The sequence below is a fragment of the Osmia lignaria genome, chromosome 13 (genome assembly GCF_051020975.1).
Source record: "Osmia lignaria lignaria isolate PbOS001 chromosome 13, iyOsmLign1, whole genome shotgun sequence".
NCBI lineage: Eukaryota > Metazoa > Arthropoda > Insecta > Hymenoptera > Megachilidae > Osmia > Osmia lignaria.
The window spans coordinates 1,752,203-1,779,623 of record NC_135044.1 but is presented as its reverse complement, the minus strand read 5'-3'; the positions used below and the strand labels follow the sequence as shown (position 1 = coordinate 1,779,623).

Sequence of the window (27,421 nt, the reverse complement as noted above, 5' to 3'; positions counted from 1 at the left end):
AATTCTGCTGATACCTTAAATTTTCTATGGAACTTCATGGATTTTGTTGTGTGCTAAAACAGAACTCCATGGAGTCTTATCCTAACAATGACTACAGATAGAACAAGACTGAACATGCATTTGCTCAACCTAACCTCACTTTGGGGTATCGTGCACCATCGGTAAAGAAAGCATGTCTAGTCTTGAGGGATCGGTACCAACTGCAAATTTTCGCAAAACAGCTCGAATGCTTTTATCAAAATTAGAAATATGAAATTAAAATTGATTAACAGTGGCACAGACGTGCCCTTTTAGTCGCCTTTTACGACAAGCAGGGATACTATGGGCGTATTCTACTTCCCCCCGCCCATAGGGGGTGATTTGAAACGTTAACCAACACAATACAAATGTACAATACAATACAGGTAAAATACGATAAAATTCATTTTTTAATTATATTTTTAGATAATATCATTTTTTTTTATTGATGAATAGGAAATGATCAGGGTTGGGTTATCATAGGAAGTTATTCGTCTATGAAGGTTTATTTTGTTTCGTTATTGTTAAAATTTACTTGAATGCAATAATTTAAAAAATTATGTAAATAGGAAGCTAATGAAAAATGAAAAACAGAATAATGATAAAAATTAATTTAAAAAAAAAAAAGCGCATGACTTTACTTGTTAATGAAGCAATCAATATGATTTAAATGATTTAATTTAATTTAATTTAATTTAATTGGAAAGCGACATATAATGTCAGTTCACAATGACGTACTTATACTTGATGACGTCATTATTAGACAAAATGTAATATAATCAGCAACTTAACATGTTCGCTACCAGAGTCACATGTATCTATCATAATATTTTGTATCATATGTTTTAAAACACCTGCAATTCAGAGTCTGTTACAAAATCCATAAAATAATATATAATAATATGCATAGTCTATAGTAATATTGCTTTGTTTTATGTTATTTCATAATATAAGAAAAGAAATAGTCTATAATGGACAAATTTTTAATTAAGTTCTATTACTGAACATGTTAAATTGATAACAGATATCTAGTGAGCATAGTGACTGTAAAAAGTAGTGAAAAAGATATTAATATGTACTTAGATCAGAATTTAAGGATGACTTTCCATAAAAAGATGGAAAGACATCCTTTCATGATGTGCGATGATGTCCCACGATGTCCCACGATGTCCCACGATGATCATCTTCTTTCTTCGACTACTCAATGAATCAGCTCAAAGATTCCATAAAGATGAGAAATATATTAAACATGAGTGTCACACACAACGACCAACTATTAAAAGAATAGCTGTACGAAGCATGCAACAAAAAAAAAGGAATTTTTGAACAGATGTCATTGAAGTAGTCCTTTTTCGTCCGGGCCTAGAGCCGCGGGCGAGCTTACATACTAGGTATAGATCAAGATTTAATCAAAATCAATTAACTAAAAAGTAATTGATTCCGATTATGCTACCCCAGGTGCAGACTTTTCACCGGACCTATAAGCCTACCCGAAAGAGAAATGTGATTGGTCTGCTTTCCTGGCCCTACCTACTTACATCTAAATCACATACACCAGAAGTAAGCTACCTGCCTGCCTATCCCTATATTTAAAAAAGCAAAACTCGTTCATTCCAACACACACACTCCACGGTTCTCACACACAACACTCGGGTGCAAGCCTACTCTAGAGAGAACGTCCCGAGACGCCTCCGTCACCCAAGCTTGTAACACACACATTTATACTTTATGTACGTACCATTTGCTGTAATCGACTGACAACGTAGCGTACATTGCGTTGTTATTAATATAATATTAATGTATTGTGTCATATAAAACTCTTATTGAAATGTAAAATTATTTATGCTATAATGCTGACTTTGAGTCATTCTCTTTTTTATAAAACTAAGTACAGTAATAATTAGTATTTCATTGATTTCAAAAAAGAATATGGTATTCAAGTGGTATATTTCCTTCATATATTGTAAAATATTATTATGATTTTTATTCATGAATATTCTCAAACAAGTATCCATTCAATGTAATATGATTGAATGATATTATACATACAGTATGTAATATGGAAAATATTGATTAGATATGTAATATATTTATCCTGTATGTATTTATATAAACTATTTAAGTTGAATAATAAAATCGACGTACATTCCACTAATTTAAACACACACACACATGTGAAACGTACATCGTGCACGATACGCTAATACGTTTGTCAATCGCTGTAATATTGCTTAATTCTAAAACCGTACCCACCACCCTTACCCATACAACGCACACCTGGGTTTGTTGATGAGCTCAGGCTAGTAAGTAATGAATACGGGCAAAGAAATAATACACCTACCGTGTGAAGCTGAAAATCCTAAGCTAAAATGATAGATTAGTAGAATGTAAAGCTAACGGGCTAATAAACATTTTAATTTTGAAAGTAAATTATTCTGTATAACAGTCTCACATTAGAACTATGATTTTCTTTGAATTAATTAGATTGAACTTAATTAGAATAAAATATTAAAAAATGATTCTGTATAAAATACAATACTCCAATTATAAAAAACTCTAAACAAATTGCATTTAATTATAGCAAAAAACAAATATGTAAAAAAATCACTTTACTTTAAGCAAAAATTGTATCTGTGGAAAATATAATTCAATAATTAATATACATGTAATACATCCTCGGCTGATTGCATGTCGAAGTAAATGATCTAAGTTACATCAAATGTACATTCGAAAATGTTACTTCGACGTTAGAATCTAACCGTCGCGAAATGTCTTCTTGCTCATAAAACATATTTAAATCGACAATATAATAATATACTGCATTGAAATATTATAGTATAATCAATGTATTGTAGCAAATGTACGTAATATTTACTGCATATAAAATATACAAACTTTATATACATTATCAAAATTTAAATTTCCTTTAATTAAAAAAATATTTTTTAAATTATATTTTATTTGTGAAATCGGAGGATCATCCGACTTCTATCCTACAAACTATTTTTTAAAAAGAGACAAGAAGACCCTAGCCTGAACTAAGAAATATAACAATATAACAAACAAAAAAGATATGAATGGTATGTAACATATATACTCCATGAGTATACATTCACTCATGGGTCACTATGCTCACTTAAAATAAGAATAAAATTTTTAATTCATGGGACTCACTGAACCGATGAGCACCTATTGGGGGGAAGGTACAATAAACCCGGCGGATGGTGTCCTCGGCAAATGGTCTCCTCAGCAGATTGATGTTGTAGAGTATTATAGTAGGTAGAGTATTGGCATATTGGCATTGGTTGATCATTCTCTAATTAAAAAACAATAGTATTACATTTGTGTATTACATTTTAAATTTACCATGATAATTTATTGTAACTACTTAATAATAAAAATTACATTTATTTTGATGAAGATTCATTTAATAATTTCATATCACGCTTGTGATGTTTTATTCTTTATTCGACTGCAATTCTGTAACAAAAAAGAATGATTTTTCACATATATACTTCAATGGTACATCATATATATTTAATCAATATATCAATATTTCAAAAAATCTCCCTATCCTCAAAACATAAATTTTTGAATATTTTTTTAATTTCAAATATTTTTTAATTCTTCAACATTAATCAAATTTGCATGCCTATTATATTATTAAACGTATCTATCACCGTATAAAAGTTAGTTCTGAATTGTGATAATGTAATAATCAACAAATACGAAAGCTTGAACAATGGCTGGAATAAGTGAGACATTTGAATTTCCCGCTATAAAGTATTGAAGATTATCGACGCCATATTGAAATAAAGTCAAGATTACTTTTCTCAACTTTATACACCAAAATATAGGAAACAAAGTATAAAAAACGAAAGATATTGACGGAATTTAAGAAATTATTGATATGAAAGCAGAATAAATGAAGAAAATGCTATTTTAATTCGTATTTATATCGGCGTAATAGTAAAAGACGAGAAAATCAATCATCACGATATATAACAACAAATTATGGGAAAAATGTACTAAAAACATGAAAAAATGCAATAATATTAGAGAAATTATTGATATAAAAAGAAAATAATTCAAATTCAGCTGTTCTAATTTCATTATGAATTCACGGCAAGAGCAAAAAATTTCATCTCACGTATTTTTTAAGAAAACGTCGAATTAATGTCAGAAAACAAAAACGTAGACTTCTCATCGGCTATTCTTTCTCTTTTTTGTAATTTCAACACCTGAAAGATAATTTATTTTAATGTTTGAAGATAATTTAACCTTACCTGTTGCAGACGCGTGTTAAGCAAACGAAGCTTCGAAGACGAATGACGCAATGCGCCACAAATCGACGCACTCGCTCACGCAGCGACGTGTCTGATTGGTCGAAATCAGAGGATGCCAACATGAACGACCAATCACAGCCGTTGATAGAAGTTTCAAAGTGCTTCGAAACTTTAACACTAATCGTAAGGGAAAGGTTCGTTAAAAATTATCAACGCCATATTGAAATAAAATCAAAATTACTTTTCTCAACTTTAAACACCAAAATATTGGAAACAGAGTACAGAAAACGAAAGATATTGACGGGATTTAAAAAATTATTGATATAAAAACAGAATAAATGAACAAAATTTTATTTTAATTCGTATCTATATCGACGTAATAGTAAAAAACGAGAAAATCAATTATCACGATATAAAACAATAAATTATGGGAAAAATATACTAAAAACATGCAAAAATGCAACAATATTTGAGAAATTATTGATATAAAGAGAAAATAATTCAAATTCTGTTGTTCTAGTTTCATTACGAATTCACAGCAAGAGCAAGAAATTCTATCTCATGTATTTTTGAAGAAAACGTCGAATTAATATCAAAAAACAAAAAGCTAGACTTCTCTTGGGCTATTCTTTCTCTTGTTTGTATTTTCAACACCCGAGAGACAATTTAATTTAATGTTTAAAAATAATTTGTCGTACCTGTTGCAGACACGTGCAGAACGAACGAAGCTTCGAAGAGAAATGCTGCACTGCGCCACAAGTCGACGCACTCATCCACACAGCGACGTATCTGATTGGTCGAAATGAGAGGATGCCAACATGGACGACCAATCACAGCCATTGGTAGAAGTTTCGAATTGCTTCGTATATAATGTTAATCGTAACGGAAACGTACATATAATAAATATCAAAGAAAAAATCGAATAATATACTTTCTTAGGAACACCCATCTTGTATTATCTTTTATTTTATTGTAATTATGTAATAAATAAACGGAAATATTACTTTAATAATGCTTTCCTATGTAGTGATTCTGCTAAAAAATATTTATCAATTATTTCAAATATGTTGAGACATTTACATATGTATTAACATTTACATATGTTTGTTAATACAATGTATTATACAATGTATTAACAACCATAATAAGAATCGGCGAAAAAATTGAATTGAAGAATAGATGGGAATTTTAGCTAACGAATAAATAACCTCAATTAAGTTTGTAAAAGCTAAATCATTTTTTAGTGTTTGAAACAATGAGTTACAAGTTACTACGAAGCCGTAATACTAAAATAAACTTTTAAGTAATGAATATAAGCAGAAAAATGTATTTTTTTAGCTTCCTTGCAATATCTATCTTGTTCTAATTGTTAGCTTTATGCGATCAAGTAATGAATAAAGAGAACTATTAATTTAATAACTTTTTCTATTTCGTAATTCTGCTGATACCTTGTCTAAATTTTCTATGGAACTTCATGGATTTTGTTGTGTGCTAAAACAGAACTCCATGGAGTCTTATCCTAACAATGACTACAAATCGAACAACACTGAACATGCCTTTGCTCAATCTAACCTCACCTTGGGGTATCGTGCACCCTCGGTAACGAAGGCATGTCTAGTCTTGAGGGATCTGTAGTCATGAATTGAGGCGGAGATATTTTTCCATTCTGTAGCGCAAAAAAGGTTTTATAGCTTACAAGAACATATATAAAACATTGGTGTTTCCGAAATAAATACATTCTAGTATACTGAATTATAATGAAAATAAGATTATCAAGAATAATACAACCTATGATAAATAATTAAGTACTTTAAAAATTATAAGCAAACAGAACAGATATAAAAATGAGTAAAAAGGACATTATACAAGCCGTTGTGCTTACAGATGATTTTGTAACAAGTTTAACACCAATGCAAAATGTATTCCCAAGTATTTTAATGCCAGTGATAAATGTACCTCTTTTAGACTATTTAATTGAAACCCTAATTAAGTCTAAAGTTCAAGAGTTGTTTCTATATTGTAGCAGTCATGTAGATTTAATAAGAGCGTATGTCAAAGAGAAAAAATGGTTAAGGATAACAATTTCGTTAATCGTGTCAGAAGGTTGTACTTCCATCGGTGATGCTCTCAGAGACATTGATGCAAAAGGATCAATTCGTGGTAATTTCATACTAATAAGAGGAGATGCATTTACTAATGCTAATCTAACAAATGCTTTGAGCAATCATTGCGCAAAGCTTGAAAAAGATAAAGCTACTACTATGACTATGCTGTTAAGAAACATGGGTTCTATGAATGATTCCCTTTTAAAAAGAGAAACTAGTTTAGTAGTTTCTGATAAAACCAGTAAAAAAATTTTGCATTATAGCAAATTAAGGGACAATAACAAGAAAGTGAAATTAGAATTAAATTGGTTTCTAGATCACAGTGAAGTTGAAATTAACACTTGCTTTATGGATACTCATGTCTATTTATGTTCCCCTTCTGTACTTCCATTATTCTCAGACAATTTTGACTTTCAAGTAAGTATTTTAATTTTAATCTTCTATTAAACAGATAAATACAATCAATTTTTATGTTACTAACAGACAATGGAAGATTTTATTCGAGGAGTTCTAATGAATGAAGAGATCTTAAATTCCAGAATTTATTGGCAGCAATTAAATCCTGAAGATTATGGTCTGCCGATTGTATCATGGAATGCATACCATGTTCTTAATCATGATATTTTGAATAGGCATAGTTTTCCACTTACACCAAATGCCATCCCATACTTAAACAATTTTATTTATATGCCAAGAAGTACTTATAGACATAAACTTAGTACCCTCGCTAAAGGTTGTACATTAGAGAAAGACAGTATACTGTGCCAAAATAGTATGCTTGGAAATGGTACTTTTGTTACAAGATCTGTTATTGGCCATAATTGTTCAGTGGGTTGTAACGTAACAATTAAAAATTCCTACATTTTATCAAATACTAAGATTGAAGATAATTCTATTATCACAAATAGTGTAATATTTCCAAATTGTTTTATTAAACAAGATAGTCAAATAAATGGATGTATATTACATCCTGGAACAAAAATCAATGTTCAAGCAGAATATACTGATTCCCTTATAGAATCAAAAGACAATAAAATTTGCACGAAAAAAATATCAGAGATTGATATGGATAATGAATTTCATTTCTTTGAAGACTATGATACCATGGAATATGATAATTATTCTTCGGATACCAGTAGCGACGAAGATTCCGAATGCAATTCACCAATTCCAGACGATACAAATATGTTTTTATCCGAAGTCATAGACAGTTTACTACGAGGCTTTCAGGATAAATTAAATTGTGAAAACTTAATTTTGGAAATAAACTCATCAAGATACGCGTACAATATTACCATGAACGAAGTGACGTACAATGTTATTAAAGCTATATTAAGTTTACCTTTCCATTATCTTTCAGAAACGAAAGAAACTGTAAATAATCATAATTATCAAAGGAACTTGAAAATTATGTTAAATTACTTCCATCCGATTGTTTTAAATTATGTTAAAACAGAAGATGCTCAAGATGATTGTTTACGCGCGATAGAAGAAGTTGCTGGCACTACTCAGGAATTACTACCATATTTACAACACTTACTGCATCTGTTTTACGATAAAGATGTATTATCAGAAGACAAAATTTTGGAATGGTATGAATTTAATGATAATGATGCAGACACATTTCAAAGAAATAAAATACGAACCGCGATCAAACCATTTATTCAATGGTTGGAAGAAGCTGAAGAGGACTCTAGTGATAGCTAAAATAATAAACTATGTATTAAAATCTTTCAAATAAATCTTCTTTTCCTCTAATTCCTATTTTGTTGTAAAACTTTCCACTTATCTGAAAACAAATAAATATAAAATGATTCAATAGAATTCGTATTTATCATTAGAAAACAATATTTTGTCATGTATAATATAACATTTTTATTATTACACTATGTTATACCTTTTTTGTTTTTAAGTAATACACTTTGAGCAATATTGTGTAGATCATGTGTAAATAAATTATATTTTGTAGATTATATAATTCACATTGATTACAGGTCTTATTAAAATGTCTCGAGTAGTATGTTAAGAAAAATAGAAATATTATCTTTCATTCTGTAGGCAAAATAGTATCAGTTAAGTTGTGCCAAGCTTGATGACGATGATCTGGAAATTTGATTGCGTCTATCCAATGTCGTAATCGGGCTCCTTTACTGTTACAACTTAACTCAAGTCCGCCTAAACATACACAATAGATATACTATAATATTTATTTTACTTTCCGTTCGTAATAAACTTATTCTTGGAAATGAAAATTACCTAGATAATCGTTACTTTTACCGAAGTCCTTATCCCATACAGTAAGACATAACGTAATTTTCATGAGGTCTGTTAATCGAGCAGCAAAAGCAAACTCTTCGTTCCATTCTGGATTTAAAGTTTTCCATTTGACTCTGGTATTTTGTGAATTAGAATTTGTAACTTTTCTCGACACTAGCTTCCTAATAGTAATACGTGCAAACGAATAGTCGAAAATATGCTGTCGATGATTGTTCGTCACATTTTCTATAAGGCACAACTTGACAAATGGATCAGATGATCCGTTGCTGTCCATAGGAAGAAGATTGGTAGCTCGGTGAATTGTAACCATCAATGCTCCACGTCTTGTACAGTAGCCTAGACTCAGATGAATTTGTCCACGTCCAGTAGGAAACACGCCCCAAGCTGCCTCTTCATTGTCCACCTATGCCAACGTCGAGCTCTTATATCTTAGTGTCTGCAATAATGTAAGTAAAGTCGACCGTCGCGAAAAATTGAGAACGCAAAAGGTTGTATTTGTGGCGTTATTAAAGAAAAAAGAAAGAAAAAATAGAAACATTATAAAAGAAAATAATTGAAACACTTGATTATGCAAAAAGAAAATAGTGGATAATTTGAGGTAATAATGTGGCAAGACATAATTGTTAGATAACTCGTAATTAAACCATAGTTATAATTATACATACTGGATAATGATCTTGTAGCGAAACATTATAATGTTTCGTTTGACGTGGTTGTAACTCGTGCAGAGGAAACTTCGCTTCTCCTAGAAAGTCTTGTCCTGCTTGATCGTCTTGGAGTATCATGATGTGCAATGCTTTCCCGTTCCATACCTATCACATAACGATCATTAATCGTCTTGTGTTTTTAATTATAGAAATATTTTAGTATGATTACATTTACTTGCACTTTTCATACATCGGTTTCTGTTGTCCCATAGAAGTTTAGTATCTCGTTGAACTCCGGATCCCGGGTTTTGTGAACTGTTTTTGTTCGAAGTCGTTTCGTAGTCGTGATTGTTGCTACTGGTAGTATGTTGAGTTTGCAGAATGGATCGGCAAGACCGTGAATATCCATTGGTCGTAAACCTCGTGCTCGTTCCACTTTGCATTGGAGGCACTGAACCGCTGGGTCGTATCGCAAGGAGACTTCTAGAGTTCCATAACTTTGTTCCGTTTCTAAAATATGTATAATGGATTATTTCTAAACCAATTCTATGCATTGGCGCCTTCGCTGTTTTCAAATTTTTAATATACTAAAATTCTCAAATTCTATGAATTATGTTTAATACTATAAACCTACCGCATTCCCACCTTTGTAGTCGTGGAATGTTGAACAGATTCTCCTGTTCTGAACACGATCGACTTCCTTCCTGATTTGTGCATTTCTCGTGAACTTGGAACTGTTCCATCGTCGTCGAAGAATTCGATCTACAAGCAATTGATTATCAGCCAAATTTCTATCCTTGTATTTATTATTCTTACGTACCTGAGTGATTGTACCTGAGAGATTTTAGATTGATTACGTGAATTGAATTCCGCTTTATGAACGTCATCATTCGAATCGTTAATATCGTGAAATTTTTTGTTCTTTTCATCCATGATCTCATCTTCGAACGATACACGTTGCTCGATTTGATAATCGTTAGCGGTTTTACTATTTGTTCGTGAACGAGGACTAGTCGGTGAAAGGCGACTGCACTGAGAGGTAATCGATAGAGTTGATTTATCTAATTGATCTGAACATTCGTCACGGTTATTCAATGGTGGAAGACCGTTCGATGGTTGCCCTGATGGTGTTTTACATATGCTGCTGGTTGATTGAGCAGAATTTGAAAATGATGAATGAGTTTTGTTAGTAATACTGTCTTGATTCTTTTGTAAGCTGGAGAATGAACTGGATTGTCTTCTGGCTAATGCTAAACGTCTCGTTGCTTCTTCGTCGGAAGAAGAATCTTGAAGTTCAGATGATTCAAGAGATTTATTACCTCCACTTATCCAAGTAGATGTTTTGTGAACGGATCTCGACCATCCTCGTTCCTGAAAAAAAAAAAAAAAATATATATATATATATTTAAATTAACACATTGATTGATTGAAGTTTTTAAATGCATCAAAGTACGAATACCTTTTTCTCTGGTAAGATATACTTTGGCATTCCTTTAAAAAACCAAGCACCACTCTTTTTCCACATTTCTCTGGTCTCAGCGCATATTCGACAAAGATACTGTTTCTGACTGCTGCTAGATCGTTTAATGATTCGTTGCATAGTTGTTGTTTCTTGTGCTTTCTCTCTCATTGTTGGAATGTTTGAAAACATTGAATTAAGATCGTTCGTTTCAATGCCACACTTCTGGCATATGTATTTACGACAATCTTTGCAGAGACTCGGTGTCGCGCCTAATACAGTACCAAATTTCTCACCACAAAGAGCACAAGAGCATGTGCAATGCGCGCTTCTAGAGCATCTGCTACTGCAGTTCTTTCTTTCATTCAATCTTGTCGTTGTGACCATACATACATTACGTTTCATGTTTTCCAATCTTTCTACCAATCTACCAATCCTTTCCTGTTCTGACAAATCCAAAGCTTCAGCTCGTTGGATGACCTAACAAAACAGATTACATTATAGTTATAGTCATTGTGCAAAAAAAGGCAAACGTATACCTGTATGATTGTCTGTTGCTCTTCTTCGGTAAGTACAAAAGACTGCGCGCATCGATTTGTACCACTTGAATAAAAATTAGAACAATGACCCCAGTTTGAATCTAAAGAACCAGTTTTTACAGACCAGCCTGTCCTCAACCTACAATTAATGTTTCATTAATTATACAAAGTCTGTACATATATGAAATTTATAATATATTTATACTTACTTTGCTCTTAGTGCTAAATGTCTATCATTTGGACAGACCCAGCTGCTTACTCTACTTGCATTTTTCATTGTAACATCCATTGTTGATTGATTCAATGAAATTCTTCAGTTAATCTAAATGTATTATAAACATCATGTATCTGTAAAAAATAAAAATATACAAATGTTAATACTGTTAGTATTACAAAATAAGAATTTTATTTTAGATGGAATGTTATGCATATTTCTATTCATAAGAATGTCTCCTCTTTTTCAATTCTGTGCTATTTGAAAAATTCGAATACATACATAGGCAATTTTAAATAAACTTACTTATTAAGTATCTCTAATTATTAATAATTTTCCTCTAATTATTAAATATTATCTTTTTTATTGAAACAGTAGGAATAATATTATATAAAAAATTAATTATCAGCGAATTTTTCATTCAATGTATCGAATAAATGTTAGATAGCGAAAGTTTACAATAATAAAAAATTTATGTATATAACTTCGTAACTAAACATATGTAACGTCTAAAATAGGGATAAAGTTGCGTTTTGATTATAAATCAAATATCGAAGAATATTAACTTTGAAGGAGAAGGTAAACTTTAAAAGAACAGAGAACATCTAAAAGTAGACGCGCAACAAGTATTCGTTATATGTATGTATGTAGTTTCACCGTCCCTACGTTACATTGAAGCAGCTAAAGGGAAACTATATTTGAACCTAAATCGATAATTCAATGGTTCACACTTGCAACAATTCTTGCTCTTTGTATTAAACTTTTACAATACATTTACGTTACAAAGAAACGCAGATTTTTTATTGCAAACATACAATAACACCCTTACATGATATATACTTTTTATTTCAAGAAAATTCAATTTATTACTACCAAAGTGTCATCTGAAAAAGTATCGATGATAAAACATATGTGAATTTAATCAATTGTTTATTTAATTCGAACTACAGTAAAAAGAAAAATACTTTGTATAAAATTGCACGAAACGACGCTTTCATTCGTCGAATAATAGGAAAAACAAAAGAAATATAAGAAATGGAACAGTGAAATTTCTGACGCGTGGCATTGTGTATCCTGTCTGATAAAATATGTATTTCGATTAAAATACTGTTAAACTCTTCGTGAAATAAAACTTTCTATAATACCGTGTTAAAAATTAAAATTCAGTCTGTCTAATATTTAATGAAGAGAAACGTCAATTCTAGAATTATTAATGTTATTGCTGAAACCTAAAAAAAGAATGAAAACTGCATAAAAGCAAATTAAATATATTGTCTCTAACTTAAACATATTTTAAATGCAACAATTAGGCTTGTAATGTGCTAAAAATTTGAAATTGTTTAAAGTTTACTTACGAGGTAAGTAGACACCTTCGGTGCAGCATTTAATTTAAAAAATGAACAATCACTCCGAACTATATCAAACTAGAGGTAATTCACCGGTTGTTGAAGAATTAAGATGTCCACTATTTGTATACTAACCTTAATTTTAAAACATTCCTATAGAAGGACATTAATCGTTTGGACAAACGGATGGGCGCAGAGTTGCACTTGCCACGGTATCAGCTAGCCGACAAGTGGGTGCTATTATCGCTGGTCAGGGGCGGATCCAGAAGTCCTTCTTGAGGGTGGAAGCGAAATGTTTTTCAATCCTTTTTTCTCTCAATTTCAAACTTTTTTTTGGTTTATTTATTAATATTTTTAGCCGATTGTAATCCAAGTAACCAAATCCAGTCATTCCTAATACTCCTTTCTTAAAAATAATATCTATTAAGGGATTACCGCCTCCATCACTCCTCCTCTAGATCCGCCACTGTCTCTGGTCTTCGTTTCACTTCCGTTATAGGCGTAGAAGGGTGCGAGTCATGCGTACGATTCACAGGGATGTGCCTAAATTTACTGATAAAAACATTTAAATAAACTGCTTTTAATGCACCTTCAGATAAGCTCAAAACTATCACATAGAAGATGTAAATAATTATAAAATTAATTATTTCAAATACTGTGGTTATTATAAGTAGTATAAAAGTTACATGAAAGAAACTTGTGATACTTTGAATCACTGCAATAAAGTATAATAAAATATCATTTTATACTACATATAAAATGATTTTTATTCTGTTATATATTGATTACATTCGTTTTCCTGTTCTCCTTTATCCATAGCTCCTCGTTACGCGCGCGCGCGCATAAATTTGTATCATCGCACCTGTAGTTTTATAAAACAATTTTAAACAGGTGTTCAATTAAATGCAATGAAATTAACATGTTAAATTAAAAATCAAACAACTCGCTACTATTATGGTAACATGTATTGTATATTTTTGTAACGTGACAAATGTAACAATATACATTGGGTATTAGGAAATAATTTTTTAAATATTTTGTTTCATTAACCAATCTTCGCATTAACAAACAACATATATAAGTTCTTGAAGCTTATATTAATTAAATGTCAATAAGCGGAAATAACGTCTAGCGATAAGCGAGTGTCCTTGTACTACATTGCAACTATTGACGTATTGCATTTCGCAGCCGCCTATCTTATTTGAATTTTACATTAATATGAAAAATCAGAAATAATTAAAACTTACATTTTTACTAAAACATCGTATACAAAAATATTACTCAATGTATTAAAAGTAACAAATATAAAAAGATTTATAGAGTTTAATTACAATGGTACAAAGTTTATTTGCAACATACCTTTAATTAATCATTATTCTATGTATATTACTTTATATATACATTATGAAAACTATATATTCCATGTATACTATGAAAAATATCGATCCATGTAATGTAATGTTTCAAAAACAACTTCAACCATAATAAGAATAATAATCATCCATTCTAACCGAATATGATGGCGATCACTTAAGTGTGCCGATAAAATACTCACAAGTTCTACACAATGATTTAATTTCTCATTTATAACCTATAAAATGAAATGCAGTTCTATATCAAACAACTTTAACATTATATTATAAAATCAATTATTAAAATTTTCTATAACTTACTCTTGTACGTTTTGCAATATTAAAATATGAACAAATCTCTTGGTAAAGACGTTCTAGATCATCTCTTTCCCAATAGAAATCAGGCGTGTCTAACAAATCTGAACTTAAATTAATCAAATGTCGCAAAGCAAATAATTCTCCTTGTTTTTTTAATACTTCCTGCTGAGTTAATGTTAACTTTCTACCAGCTTTTAAGTCTTCAGTAACGAATTCTATAGAACGTACATAATTATCTAAAGATGCTTCCCATATACCTAATTTTACTGATTGAGCCATTGCATTTGAGAATGTAAATTTATCTAAATTTGTTGCGTTTGAAGCTAGAACTATGTCACCATTTCTTATGTGACTTTGTTTTCTGTAAAATATTTGAAAAGTAAATACATATACACACTATGAAATAATTATAAAAATATTTGAATTTGTTGAACTATTACCCCTTATCATCATAACTATAACACATTTGTTCGCTCTCAGATTGTACAATACTTTCCATGTAACGATTTTCTTCATAATCTTTTAAAAATTGTAATACATTTTCGCTTTCAAGATCAGAAATATTCCACATCACTACAGTACCTTCTCGGAAAAAAAAGATTTCTCTTGGTTCCTGTTCTACTTTATATTTTGCCACTGCATGTATAACATCTGGTAAAGCTGCAAAGATAATCTACATTAAGCATAATAATTTAAATGCATGTTTTTAAAAATTTTTAATACTGTACCAAATGTTACATATCATTTACAAATTATTATATACATAAATGCATTTAAACAAGTTTTATAAAAATCACAATACTTATGATACTGATAAACTGGAAATAAAAAAGCTTTTAAAAACATTTCCATACATAATATTGGTTGTAATTTATATTCAATTACATTTGGCATTTCATAATTAATAAGTATCTTAATTTTATCTATCCTATTACCGCCTATATACTATGCACATATTTCCTCTTAGATGTTTTCTTCTTCTGCTATAACTCAATGTATTTACTGTATGTAAGACTTAACAATATAAAATTAAAACCACATCCCAAAAGAAGTACAAGTTTAATAAGCTAGAACTGACTGTACACTTAGTTTATAATAGAATTTATTTATTATAAACTAATGTAAAATTTAACTTCTAATAGAATTTCATTCAGTATAAAATACCATTTCAATGTATCTTTTAATCAATTAAAAGTAGACTGTCACATGCACCTAATCCTGTTGCTACACCACCCTCGTTAGCAGTAGCTACCTTTGTTCTTAACATGTGACCACTTTGTTTATTCATGTACACATTGTTTTCATCAGCAATAATAACTCCAAATATCCCTAACTCTGAAACTAATTCTTGTAATTCCGTACTCATATCGATTTCTGGTCTTATCATGTAGCTTTTATGAATCGGAGGATGAATTTTATTCATAAGAATCCAAGCTACTCTCTCTTGTTTATCTTTCACAGACTCTAAGAAATGCTTTATATCTAATCCATACTTGTTATTGCAACCTCCTTCCCTCTGAGGTTTTAGTACATAGTGGTCTGGGTTTGCAATTGCCAATTCTATAGCAGCATCTCCATGTTCATTAAAGTCTAATGCATAAAGCTCTATACAAAACATTATAATATAATACTTTTTCATTGCAATATTTTGTGTATTATCAAAATAATTCACTTACCAGTGAATATTTCTTTAATTTCAGCACATATCTTTTCATTCTTTAGAAACTTGCTAATAACACCTGGTTTCGCAAGAGCCTGTTGAACCTTCTTGGTTCCAGCCAAATGATATTGAATGGTGGGACATTTAATTGCTAAAGATCTCTCTATTAGTAATCTTACACTCCATTCTTTTTGTGTTGGATATTGTCCAGGTTCATAACCACATCTATAATATACTACTGACACAACATAATTCTCTACTATTAATTCCTTTTCAGGACCCAATTTAGCAGATGCTGCTAATTCTGTTAAATTTCTCCTAATAACTCTAACATTCGGATTTTGTTTTCTAATTTCAAATTCGTGAAAACGTTGATCGCATATATTATATGTGACATCTTCAATAACAAATAAAATTACTGCTCTGTAAACAATTGTGATTACATTTTTAAACTAATTGCTATTCGCACAATATTCTTAAATTTGATAAAGAATTGATTACAAACATACTGTTTATTTCCATACATCTTCCATGCTTCAACTATACTTGAGCATATAATTTGTAATGCATTATTCTCAGGAAGATCTTTTAATTTGTCATAATAACCAAGTTCTTCTAGCACAAATTTGTGTAATTTTGTTGACGCAGGACCTAACCAGCCAAATCCAGATGCAATTGTATTTATTTCAACTTGTTTCCAACAGCAGTATGGAATATATTTCTCACTTATGTTCTCTTTTGCACAACTTGTGTCCAACATTAAGTCTGAGCGTAGTATACCAAAACATATTTTTTGTGCTGATCCTCCTTCATCGTGAATAGTTCGGCAAATTTCAAATAATTCTTTAGTAAAACTATCAACCTTTATTGTTTCTTCTAATGTTTCTCTTAGGAAGTTGTAGTCCTGAGCAACTCGATGTATAAGTATGTTTAACATGGTTTGCATCTTACAGGCATTTTCAAATTCTTTTCTAGGAAATGGAGATGGCACCAAAATGAATGGTGCAAATTGTAAAATATTTTTATTAAAGTTTTGTTTTGATCTCATACACATTCCATGCATGAGTGCCCAATCCTTTGCTTTCTCTATTAATTCTTCTAGTTCTTTTTTAGAAGAAGGTAAATCAATACTTAACTCCATAATTCTTTTCTCTGTTATTGTAGAACTTTGTATGAAATCTCTTCTGATTAATTTTAAATAAATTTCAGTATTTTAGAATTGCTATTTTATTCATAAGTATGTATACACTTCTAGATATAAAATTTGCTACAGTATTGAAAATTTTTGTAATATTTGAAATTAATAATGCACAATAATTCTTCTATGTGAATTAATGATTCATTTCTTAAAAATAATTTATCAACAAATAGAGAAAAATACAAATTATTGTAAATAAAATTTGAGTTTTCAATTTAATAATAAAATTAATTTTATTTTACCTTATTGAAAAACATTTAAAAATTTTGTTATATATTTCTGTTTTAAAACAATACAAATTTATGTGTAATTTATATATGTAAATTTATAATTCAAGTTTTGCTTGTTAATTAATACTAGTAATTAACATTATATTTATAATATCTTACGTAAAATTTCTTAAGAACACGAAATTCCAGAAATATCGTTTTATTCTGTATGTATATGTATATCAAATAATTTTTAATAAAACAATAAAACAATCTGGTTTTTTTTCTGTTTCTTCGATGTTCAATGAAATGATAAACAATCGTAAGTAAATATATAGAATTAAATTAACACTTAAGTTATACCACCATTCAAATGAATTTAATGTTACAAAATTGTCTCTAATTATCACAAAATTGACGTCGTTCAATAAATTTAATTCCATGTGCAAATTTTGAATAAAAATCCCCTGTTACTTGCTTGAATGTAGCTGCGAAACGATTACTCTGAAGTTGAATACATACAAATGTATCGAATTTTGATTTCAAATATGTAATGTGTGTGTGTGCGTGTGTATAATATATATATATATATATATACACAATTATTTCAAGTCTAACAAAAAATCAAAATACATTTGGAAGTAAAAATGTATAATGAAAAATCTTTTAATGAAAATGATAATTATTTACACTTAATTGTTTTAAGTAAAAAGCAATTATTGGTTAACAGTAAAAATTTCACATTAAAAAAATATTGAAATGCTTCCTAATTATTCAGTGCACAGCTTATATTATTTAAAATTACTAGTTGAAAATTTGTATAGTATAAAATAATTGTCATGTACTTACAGCTAGTTGATGTGGTTATAATATTAGGTTCATATAGCTGTTGTTGATTTAGACCTTGCACTAAAGATTCTAAGTTATATTCCTCCGAAGTAGACAATGCCTTCACAATCCCAGTCTGTAAATAAACAAATAAAAAGATGTAATCTTTTATTTAAATTATATTTTTATCCATTATAACTTAAATATAAGATGAATTATAGAAATATCCTAAAGGAAGAAAAATATTCCTTTATTATCAAAAGATAATTTTGGTTATTATAATTAAGATTATACAAGCTTTATTAGTTACTTACACTTACAGTTCCTACATCAGTAGATAAAGATTTTCTTTTCTTAGGTCTCTTTTTCAATTGAACAGCTGAATAACCATTGTCACTTTTATTTTTAATTTCTTTTGGCTTATTTAATGGTTTTTCAGTATTGAATGCTATTGTCCCAGTATGTAATAAATTCTTATAATTAAACTTTAGACTCGATTTTGTAATTAGAACACGTTCTATTAGCACTTTATCAAATGATATTACAGTACTGAACTTTTTACAAACATTAACATTAACGTGATTTTTACACGTTAAAAAGATACATCTTTGTATTGTTATGAAATTCATGTTACTAAATATTATATTTAACAGGTTTTGTACTTTTAATATTGTTATTACGTAACAGTAGATATTCCATGCAATTTAGAATTATTCAAAATTATACATATAGCTTTCTTTAATAATGAAATTAATAATATTAGTGTTACAATAAATACTCGTGGTCTTATTGCAATGTTGTATGTATACACTCTCTGGCAAGAAAATAACCTTATTCATAGAATCGGCGTCTTCCTAGGGAAAATGGCGATCTACGGACAGGTGTCTGCGACACATTCACGCCGCTGGCTTAGATCGCCATTTTCCCTAGAGGGACGCCAAACCATAATATTTTGAAATCCGAAAATAAACTGCTAAAAAGATGCAGGGATGGTCCCCAATAGGCCTATAAAGAAGGATGAAAAATAAAATTTCTTTTCTAATTTTTGAATTACCGAATTTTCCTTATTCATTAAATTCCACTACTAAATAAGTAAGGATAATGAAACAGTTTAAACATCATATTAAATCTTTGCATGGTAAATAAGATGTCAATTTTTCAACAACAGTAAGAACTAGAAAATTTATCCCATATTTAATAAAATCAATACTCCAGGAAATAGAAGTTTGTACATATTTTTATATTTATAAAATATATCATTTATCACATACATACTATATAGTTAAATGCTCAACTTACTTCGAGATCTTCTGACACGATCTGGAACTGAAACGATATTATATGAATGTATAAATATAATGTGAATAAAAAGATAAATTAATAAATTAATAAATGTTACGTTTCTCTGGAATTTCCCATGATGTAACATCTGCGGGTATTATGCTTCTTTTCTTTTCAGCAGACTTTGCTCTACGTTTAACGTGGGGAGTCATAGGAAGCACCGGTTTACTTGAAACACAACCGCCACAGTCTTTTTCTGTAACAACAAATATATATTAAAAAATACATTTATAAAAAATCAAATGTTATTAATTTATTAAAAATTATCTATACCAGAAAATTTTACTCTTCGTTGAGATTTTCGTCTATCACCGTTTTCATTGAAAGACATTTTGTTCAATGAATTTTGTAAATCCGTTTTCTCATCTTCAACAGCAACTTCAACATAATTCTTCCTTCTTGCTTTCATAGGAGTTTTATTTTCTTTGTATTCTGAGTCTTCTACACCAACAGACATTTTCCTGGAAGATCTTCTAGGTCTGGGTGTACCTACTGAAGTAATGATTCTATTTCTTAAAACTCTTATACTTTCATCATGTCCATTTGTTTCTTCTTTATGAAACATAGAAACCCGTTTGGGTGTCTTTTGGTTGGATGTATTTGAATCTCTATTGTCTGCAATGTCCTCATGTTGTGTTAATCTAACATTTAATGTTAAATCTTCATCATTTTCATCCATAGGATTTTGCCTAGTTAATTTTCTTTCTGGTGACGGTGTGTAGGTCGTATTTAATTCTGAATATTTTGACGGAGTTGCAGTTTGTATTTTGTCAGATGGTATTTTAGTTAGTTTCTTATCTGTGAGAACTGCTAATTCAGAATTTTGTTTATCATCATCTTCAGATTCTTCAGAACTACCAAAATTAAGTTTTCTTTCTGCATTAATTACTACTTCATCCGGACTATCGAAATCAAAGCTATCTATTCTTTCCAACATTACATCTAAATCTGATTTTAGTTTACATTGTTCATCAACTGGTGTTTTCTTTAAAACAACATGATCGTCAAAATTAACTTTACTTGATTTTACGGAAGACTTTACTTCGCTCATACTTTTTGTTGGTTTCAAAATACCTTTCCCTGGTGTTTGATTGGAATTGATGTAAGATATTGCGTTATTCAATTCAACATCTGGTGTTTTACACATCTGACTGACTTTTATTACAGTTAATGGACTTTTAACGTTTTGTGATGTTGTAGACAATCGTGACTTTTCCAGTAGACTTAATCTTGTTTTCTTCTTACTAACAGGTGTAAAGGACCTTCTTGTTTCATTTGAAACATCAGAATTATTTTTACTGTTTTCAAGCATATTATTTGAACACTGGTCGTTATTTTCTGTTTTCTGTGCAATATTCTTTTTCTTCTGTGCCAAAAAGGCTCTTAGTGAACTTTCTTTTGTAAGTGGAGGTTTCTTCTTTGTGACATTCTTCTTTTTAACAGACTTGGCCTTAGGAACAGGAGTTTGTTCTTCAATCCAGTTCTTCGAACGAAGTTTCTCTAAACGTTCGAATCTTGCATCGCAATCTTTTACTTGCATGTACATCATGTCCCAGAAGCCTTGCAAATCTTTGCAGGTGACTAACAATTCTCCTTTTCCTGTTTCACAGTCAGCAACTAATTTACGAAATCTTTCAAATTTTTTGTTCATCAACAAATTTGTTTGCCCAATGGCTTGATTAATTTCATACTGCCCGTCTTCAGTAGTTGTGTCATCTTCTTTGATATCTGTCCACTTTTCACATAATGCATTTAATCTATCAATTTCTACATTTAAGAGAAACCTGAAGTATTGGGCAGTTTGTTGTTCCTCTTCAACTGAAATATTTAAAGTTTTCATAACAGTATCCTTTGTGGGAATATCGTCGCTATTTGAACGATTAAGACTGAACCCACGTTTTATCTGTTGCTCTTTTCTAGCATTGCTTTTCCCGCGACTAGAAACTACGTATGGCGAAAAGAACACTGGATCATTTGGAGAATCATTTGGTGTTGATACATGCTTTGAAGATAGTGTTTCTGCAACACTATTATTATGTGTACCATTATCTTGTGTTTCTACCTTGTTGGCATCATCATTTTCATTAGAACAAGTAAATGTGTCATCTAATGATAATTTTAATGATACAGCTTCAATCGAACTATCCATTGAATGGTCTGTATCTTTTAGTCTGTTAACTTTTGGTGTATTGTCCTTTTTACCGTTATTTATTTCCTTAATAAATTCTGTTCTACTATTTTTACTATCCATTTTTATAGACGTAGACATGAATTTACTTTTGCTAACAGATACATCTTGTATAGCTACTTTACCAAATAATGATACACCTGTCAACCCTGCGGGAGTTTTAAATTTATAATTTGTAGGAGCAAAAGATTGTTTTTGCTTTTTTTCACTCTTTTGCTCTTTATTTATAGATGGTAGAGGTTTACCCAAACCATTTAGTGTTTTCTGTGCAAGCACCTTATTCATTAATCTTTTCTCTGTTGCTCTTGTAATTCGTTTTGGTGGAGATGCAGTTGGTTTTGCTGCAGTTTGTTTAGCTATCTTTTGACGAGCCATATTTGGTGCAACAGTTTGATCATTACATATTGAAGAATATGTCTTATGATGAACCTTTCCAACTACAAAAGGGGGTTTTTTCTTCAGTTGTTCAAGCCTGCGTTTCTCGCGTTCAGCTTGCCATTTCATTAACCTAGTGCGACGGTCTTGGTCCAAAGAAGCTGTTTGCACTCCTAAAAATAAATTATAATTAGGTCATTTACGATAATAATGTTGTAAATACCACTAAATGCTACAAACCCTTATTCTCTGGTTTATTAGTTATAAAAGTAGAAATATTTCTGTTTTCATTGAAAACTTTAGCTCTTTGCTTTTTACGCAATTCTTCGTGTTTCTCAACACGAATAAATCGGCTTTCCTTTGCATTCCAGAAGCCGAATTTCGCCTCTTTATACTTGTCCTGATGTGTTGACATCTTATTTAACACGCAGAATCCTAACGTTATGTTTAAAATATTTCGTAATACTAACTCGAACAATTAGTAACTCCTCCAACGGTAGTGTTTTAACAACTGAAAAAATTTAAATTGACTGCACGATTCAATGTATCGAATAGCAGGGTGACCAATCGTAGAAGTAAAGAGAAAAATATGATTGGCGATGCAAGCGATGAAAACTTTACCCATGCACCGGGGTCCCCGGCACCCCACGATGCAGAGTCGGTATGCAGAGAGCGCTTTTGAAGCATCGGGGTCTCCGACACCCCGGATGCCATATGGTCGGTATACAGAGAACGCCGGGGTTCCTGACACCCCAAGATGGTATTAGGTCGGTATACAGAGAGCACCACCGATGCGTCGGGGTCCCCGACACCCCACGATGCAAAGTCGGTATGCAGAGAGCGCTTCTGAAGCATCGGGGTCCCCGACACCCCGGATGCCATATGGTCGGTATACAGAGAGCGCCGGGGTCCCTGACACCCCAAGATGGTATTAGGTCGGTATACAGAGAGCGCCACCGATGCGTCGGGGTCCCCGGCACCCCACGATGCAGAGTCGGTATGCAGAGAGCGCTTCTGAAGCATCGGGGTCCCCGGCACCCCGGATGCCATATGGTCGGTATACAGAGAGCGCCGGGGTCCTTGACACCCCAAGATGGTATCAGATCGGTATACAGAGAGCGCCACCGATGCGTAGGGGTCCCTGACACCCCAGGTGCCATAATGTCGGTATGCAGAAAGCGTTATCGGTGTTTCGGGGTTCCTAGCACCCCAAGATGAAATCGGATCGGTGTCCAGAAAGCGTCGCCGGTGCTTCGGGGTCCCTGACACCCCGGATGCCATGTATTATATTATAATTGTTTTCAATTTAAATACGTTGGCATTTTCGTTATTCAAATAAACTTTGAAGTATTATTCTTGTGTAGTTATTTCTCGGTTTATCGATCCTTTAGCAATTGATAAATCGATAGCACTACTTACAAAACGACAAAATTAAAATTATTTTACATTTTATTGTAATACGAATATGAAAAAAACCAACAACTTTATTTCAAATTACATAAGAAATTAAACTTTTGTGCTATTACTTAAAATTATTTCCAGGAAAAGACATTGATGATTATTTTTTTAATATTCCATTTATTTATCGGTGTATATCATTTAAACAATTATCACATTATCAGTAATTATAATGAATAAAAGTAAAAAAAATTGGTTGCTATTTATTTTCATAATTTCATTTAATAAAAGGAGATCACATATAGGAATCACATATTTCCTCCCCTAAGTCGAAGTACCAAATGGAGAGTAGATTCTTTTTGAATATTATAATCAGAAAGTGTGCGTCCGTCTTCTAATTGTTTACCAGCAAAGATCAATCTCTGCTGATCTGGTGGAATGCCTTCTTTGTCCTGAATTTTTGCCTTAACATTTTCAATAGTATCTGATGCCTCGACTTCAAGAGTGATAGTTTTTCCAGTAAGAGTTTTTACGAAAATCTGCATTCCGCCTCTCAGTCGGAGTACAAGGTGGAGAGTTGACTCCTTCTGGATGTTGTAATCAGAAAGCGTACGTCCATCTTCCAGCTGTTTACCGGCAAAAATCAATCGTTGCTGATCTGGTGGGATGCCTTCTTTGTCCTGGATTTTAGCCTTAACATTTTCGATGGTGTCCGACGCCTCAACTTCCAAAGTAATAGTCTTACCGGTGAGAGTCTTTACGAAAATCTGCATACCACCACGGAGACGGAGTACAAGATGTAGAGTGGATTCTTTCTGAATGTTGTAGTCAGAAAGCGTGCGTCCATCTTCCAGTTGTTTACCAGCGAAGATCAATCTCTGTTGGTCTGGAGGAATACCTTCCTTGTCTTGAATTTTAGCCTTAACGTTCTCAATTGTGTCGGATGCTTCAACTTCAAGAGTAATAGTTTTTCCAGTCAGCGTTTTAACAAAAATCTGCATACCACCACGGAGACGGAGTACAAGGTGAAGGGTAGATTCTTTTTGGATATTATAATCAGAAAGCGTGCGCCCATCTTCTAATTGTTTACCAGCAAAAATCAGTCTCTGTTGGTCTGGAGGAATACCTTCTTTGTCCTGGATTTTAGCTTTTACATTTTCAATCGTGTCCGACGCCTCAACCTCCAGAGTTATAGTTTTACCTGTGAGAGTTTTCACAAAAATTTGCATTCCACCACGGAGACGGAGTACAAGATGGAGAGTGGACTCCTTTTGGATATTGTAATCGGAAAGCGTGCGCCCATCTTCCAATTGTTTACCAGCGAAGATCAATCTCTGTTGGTCTGGAGGAATACCTTCTTTGTCTTGAATTTTAGCCTTAACGTTCTCAATTGTGTCGGATGCTTCAACCTCAAGAGTAATAGTTTTTCCAGTCAGCGTTTTAACAAAAATCTGCATACCACCACGGAGACGGAGTACAAGGTGAAGGGTAGATTCTTTTTGGATATTATAATCAGAAAGCGTGCGCCCATCTTCCAATTGTTTACCAGCAAAGATCAATCGCTGTTGGTCTGGAGGAATACCTTCTTTGTCCTGGATTTTAGCTTTTACATTTTCAATAGTGTCCGACGCCTCAACCTCCAGAGTTATAGTTTTACCAGTGAGAGTTTTCACGAAAATTTGCATTCCACCACGGAGACGGAGTACAAGATGGAGAGTAGACTCCTTTTGGATATTGTAATCGGAAAGCGTGCGCCCATCTTCCAACTGTTTACCAGCGAAGATCAGTCTTTGTTGGTCTGGTGGGATACCCTCTTTGTCCTGGATTTTAGCTTTAACATTTTCAATAGTATCTGATGCCTCAACTTCCAGAGTAATTGTTTTTCCTGTAAGGGTTTTTACAAAAATCTGCATTCCTCCACGGAGACGAAGTACAAGGTGAAGGGTAGATTCCTTTTGGATGTTGTAGTCAGAAAGCGTGCGCCCATCTTCCAATTGTTTGCCAGCAAAGATCAATCTTTGTTGGTCTGGTGGAATTCCCTCTTTGTCTTGGATTTTGGCTTTCACATTTTCAATTGTATCTGATGCTTCAACCTCGAGGGTTATGGTTTTTCCAGTCAATGTCTTGACGAAAATCTGCATGATTATCTAACAAAAGAAATGAAAAACAATGTTAGAGAGTAACTCTTATGTCTGCTATTACTATACTTGCATTAATAATCCAAACTCGTTGAAATATAAAATATTACTTCACTCTTCTTTAATTATTTATTCGTAAATATTTGTTAACAGAAAGTTTTAGACTTGCAGAATGCGTCAGCATAATGGCGTCACCTGGCTGAATCAATAACCGCCATTTTGTGATCTGTTACTACGCAGTAGAAACGTCACGGATTTCTTTAAAAAATAAGATCCTCATTTCTATTAAAGTACTAATTATTCTCTTCTTGCGCTTTGCAATTCTTGTACTATATATTCACGCGTCCTCTAATTGTAGATAGAACAGCTTTCGAAACAGTTTTAAAAATAGCTTTCATGACCAGCTGTGGGTGACGCCCTTAATGCCACTTTTACAATTTGACAGTAATTACATTGTTTTAAACCCTCTTTCAGTTTGAAAAGAGGCTATATTCGATATACAAACATAAATACAGAATAAAATAGTAGAAACTTGATAAATTTAGCAATATCTGTAATTGATGCTAAATACCAAAAAACCTTAATAAACAACAATAGCAATTTCTAGAAATACTTACCCTTCGTAGAATTGGTTTATGCAGCAAAAATTTTTAATATAATTTATAAAGCGTTGAACGTCTCTTCAAGAATCACTCTCAACTGTTCCGTTGAACTGCACCGAGCTAACAGGGGACGCTCCTTTTATGTTGCTACCCTATATTCCCACTGAACATGCGCAAACGCGTCAGGAGACTTCCTTGAAGTTGCTTATTGGATTATACTTTTTCATCATCATCGCGAATGTGACGTTGTTGCATCCTATTGGTTTTAAAGACAAAGGATATTTCGTATGCAGCAAATTTTATTTAAATGATGTCATTTATAAAATCATTCATATTATATCAATATTTTATAGACAATATTATTTTGTAAAACTATGAATTTTATCTTTGTACTTTGATTCATTAAACTATTACATTTTGACAGCAACAAATGGCCAGAGGGCGCAAGGAAAGCTTAAACAAAAGAAAATGATGAATCACTGTTTTTCACAATGATACTTTTTCCAGTAATTTCGTTGTATACGGTTTACATTTATTCTAAATATAACTGCTAGTTTTATCGCTTAGAAAATAGCTTTTCACAGAAATATTATAAATAGGTTATGTTGAAATTTACATACTTAAATAACACATTCATTTTGCGAGGATGATTTTAATACTAAATTACGAACGTTAAAATGACCAGAAATAATTATATAATGAAGCTTATTAACCAAGTTAAAATTCACATTATCATGCTACGTATGTAGTTGAAATTAAGCTGATGCAACATTCTTATAATTGTTGTAATTTTTTATTAAAAACGATTAAATATTTATCTTACACAAATAGAATTTATACGTACTTTATTCGCACTTGTTAAATATTGAGTATTTACACATGAATCTGTACAATGTAATTTAAACTTTCTCTTTCCGGAATTT

The 27,421-nt window shown here is 31.6% G+C and overlaps 7 protein-coding genes and 1 long non-coding RNA gene across 15 annotated transcripts; 2 read left to right on the top strand and 6 right to left on the bottom strand.

Moving 5' to 3' along the window:
• The first annotated feature begins 82 nt into the window (after positions 1-82).
• On the top strand, positions 83-5,566 carry LOC117602289 (uncharacterized). Of its 3 annotated transcripts, none has more exons than XM_034320103.2 (4): positions 85-404; positions 1,477-1,578; positions 4,314-4,487; positions 5,012-5,566. In XM_034320103.2, exons 1-4 carry the CDS (start codon positions 387-389, stop codon positions 5,108-5,110), a joined length of 393 nt encoding a protein of 130 aa, XP_034175994.2. In that variant the 5' UTR covers positions 85-386; the 3' UTR covers positions 5,111-5,566. The 3 variants fall into 3 exon arrangements, with proteins under 3 accessions (XP_034175993.2, XP_034175994.2, XP_034175992.2); XM_034320101.2 differs by having other exon boundaries at positions 4,314-4,498; positions 5,012-5,322; XM_034320102.2 differs by lacking the exon at positions 1,477-1,578 and having other exon boundaries at positions 83-404; positions 4,314-4,498.
• LOC117602293 (uncharacterized) lies at positions 1,577-4,434 on the bottom strand. Its single transcript, XR_004580924.2, has 3 exons — positions 4,305-4,434; positions 3,424-3,498; positions 1,577-3,334 (listed from the first exon to the last, which is right to left on the bottom strand). It is a non-coding gene; the product is annotated as an uncharacterized LOC117602293 (long non-coding RNA).
• Positions 5,567-5,701: 135 nt separating the features above from the next.
• Positions 5,702-8,116, top strand: eIF2Bepsilon (eukaryotic translation initiation factor 2B subunit epsilon). Its single transcript, XM_034320086.2, has 2 exons — positions 5,702-6,826; positions 6,893-8,116. Exons 1-2 carry the CDS (start codon positions 6,149-6,151, stop codon positions 8,114-8,116), a joined length of 1,902 nt encoding a protein of 633 aa, XP_034175977.1. The 5' UTR covers positions 5,702-6,148.
• LOC117602278 (rabphilin-3A) lies at positions 8,063-13,166 on the bottom strand. 2 transcript variants are annotated; one of them, XM_076691769.1, is made up of 11 exons: positions 13,027-13,166; positions 11,541-11,679; positions 11,332-11,470; positions 10,793-11,272; positions 10,154-10,704; positions 9,968-10,095; positions 9,584-9,843; positions 9,352-9,498; positions 8,666-9,089; positions 8,307-8,584; positions 8,063-8,198 (listed from the first exon to the last, which is right to left on the bottom strand). In XM_076691769.1, exons 2-10 carry the CDS (start codon positions 11,618-11,620, stop codon positions 8,457-8,459), a joined length of 2,337 nt encoding a protein of 778 aa, XP_076547884.1. In that variant the 5' UTR covers positions 11,621-11,679; positions 13,027-13,166; the 3' UTR covers positions 8,063-8,198; positions 8,307-8,456. The 2 variants fall into 2 exon arrangements, with proteins under 2 accessions (XP_076547884.1, XP_034175975.2); XM_034320084.2 differs by having other exon boundaries at positions 12,901-13,042.
• Positions 13,167-14,442: 1,276 nt separating this feature from the next.
• LOC117601954 (required for meiotic nuclear division protein 1 homolog) lies at positions 14,443-15,132 on the bottom strand. The gene is made up of 3 exons (XM_076691598.1): positions 15,002-15,132; positions 14,565-14,922; positions 14,443-14,451 (listed from the first exon to the last, which is right to left on the bottom strand). Exons 1-3 carry the CDS (start codon positions 15,130-15,132, stop codon positions 14,443-14,445), a joined length of 498 nt encoding a protein of 165 aa, XP_076547713.1.
• Positions 15,002-22,900, bottom strand: LOC117602277 (uncharacterized). Of its 5 annotated transcripts, none has more exons than XM_034320079.2 (6): positions 22,601-22,899; positions 20,071-22,533; positions 19,856-19,993; positions 19,756-19,782; positions 18,478-18,592; positions 15,002-15,221 (listed from the first exon to the last, which is right to left on the bottom strand). In XM_034320079.2, exons 1-5 carry the CDS (start codon positions 22,773-22,775, stop codon positions 18,552-18,554), a joined length of 2,844 nt encoding a protein of 947 aa, XP_034175970.2. In that variant the 5' UTR covers positions 22,776-22,899; the 3' UTR covers positions 15,002-15,221; positions 18,478-18,551. The 5 variants fall into 5 exon arrangements, with proteins under 5 accessions (XP_034175970.2, XP_034175972.2, XP_034175973.2 ...); XM_034320081.2 differs by lacking the exon at positions 15,002-15,221 and adding an exon at positions 17,054-17,192 and having other exon boundaries at positions 22,601-22,900; XM_034320082.2 differs by lacking the exon at positions 15,002-15,221 and adding an exon at positions 17,235-17,373 and having other exon boundaries at positions 22,601-22,900.
• On the bottom strand, positions 15,337-17,362 carry LOC117602284 (glutathione synthetase-like). The gene is made up of 3 exons (XM_034320090.2): positions 16,731-17,362; positions 16,238-16,644; positions 15,337-16,166 (listed from the first exon to the last, which is right to left on the bottom strand). The coding sequence occupies exons 1-3, from the start codon at positions 17,360-17,362 to the stop codon at positions 15,742-15,744; spliced, it is 1,464 nt and encodes a 487-aa protein (XP_034175981.2). The 3' UTR covers positions 15,337-15,741.
• A 1,017-nt stretch (positions 22,901-23,917) lies between the features above and the next one.
• Ubi-p63E (Polyubiquitin-63E) lies at positions 23,918-26,674 on the bottom strand. The gene is made up of 2 exons (XM_034320724.2): positions 26,514-26,674; positions 23,918-25,905 (listed from the first exon to the last, which is right to left on the bottom strand). The coding sequence occupies exon 2, from the start codon at positions 25,897-25,899 to the stop codon at positions 24,067-24,069; it is 1,833 nt and encodes a 610-aa protein (XP_034176615.2). The 5' UTR covers positions 25,900-25,905; positions 26,514-26,674; the 3' UTR covers positions 23,918-24,066.
• Positions 26,675-27,421: the final 747 nt, after the last annotated feature.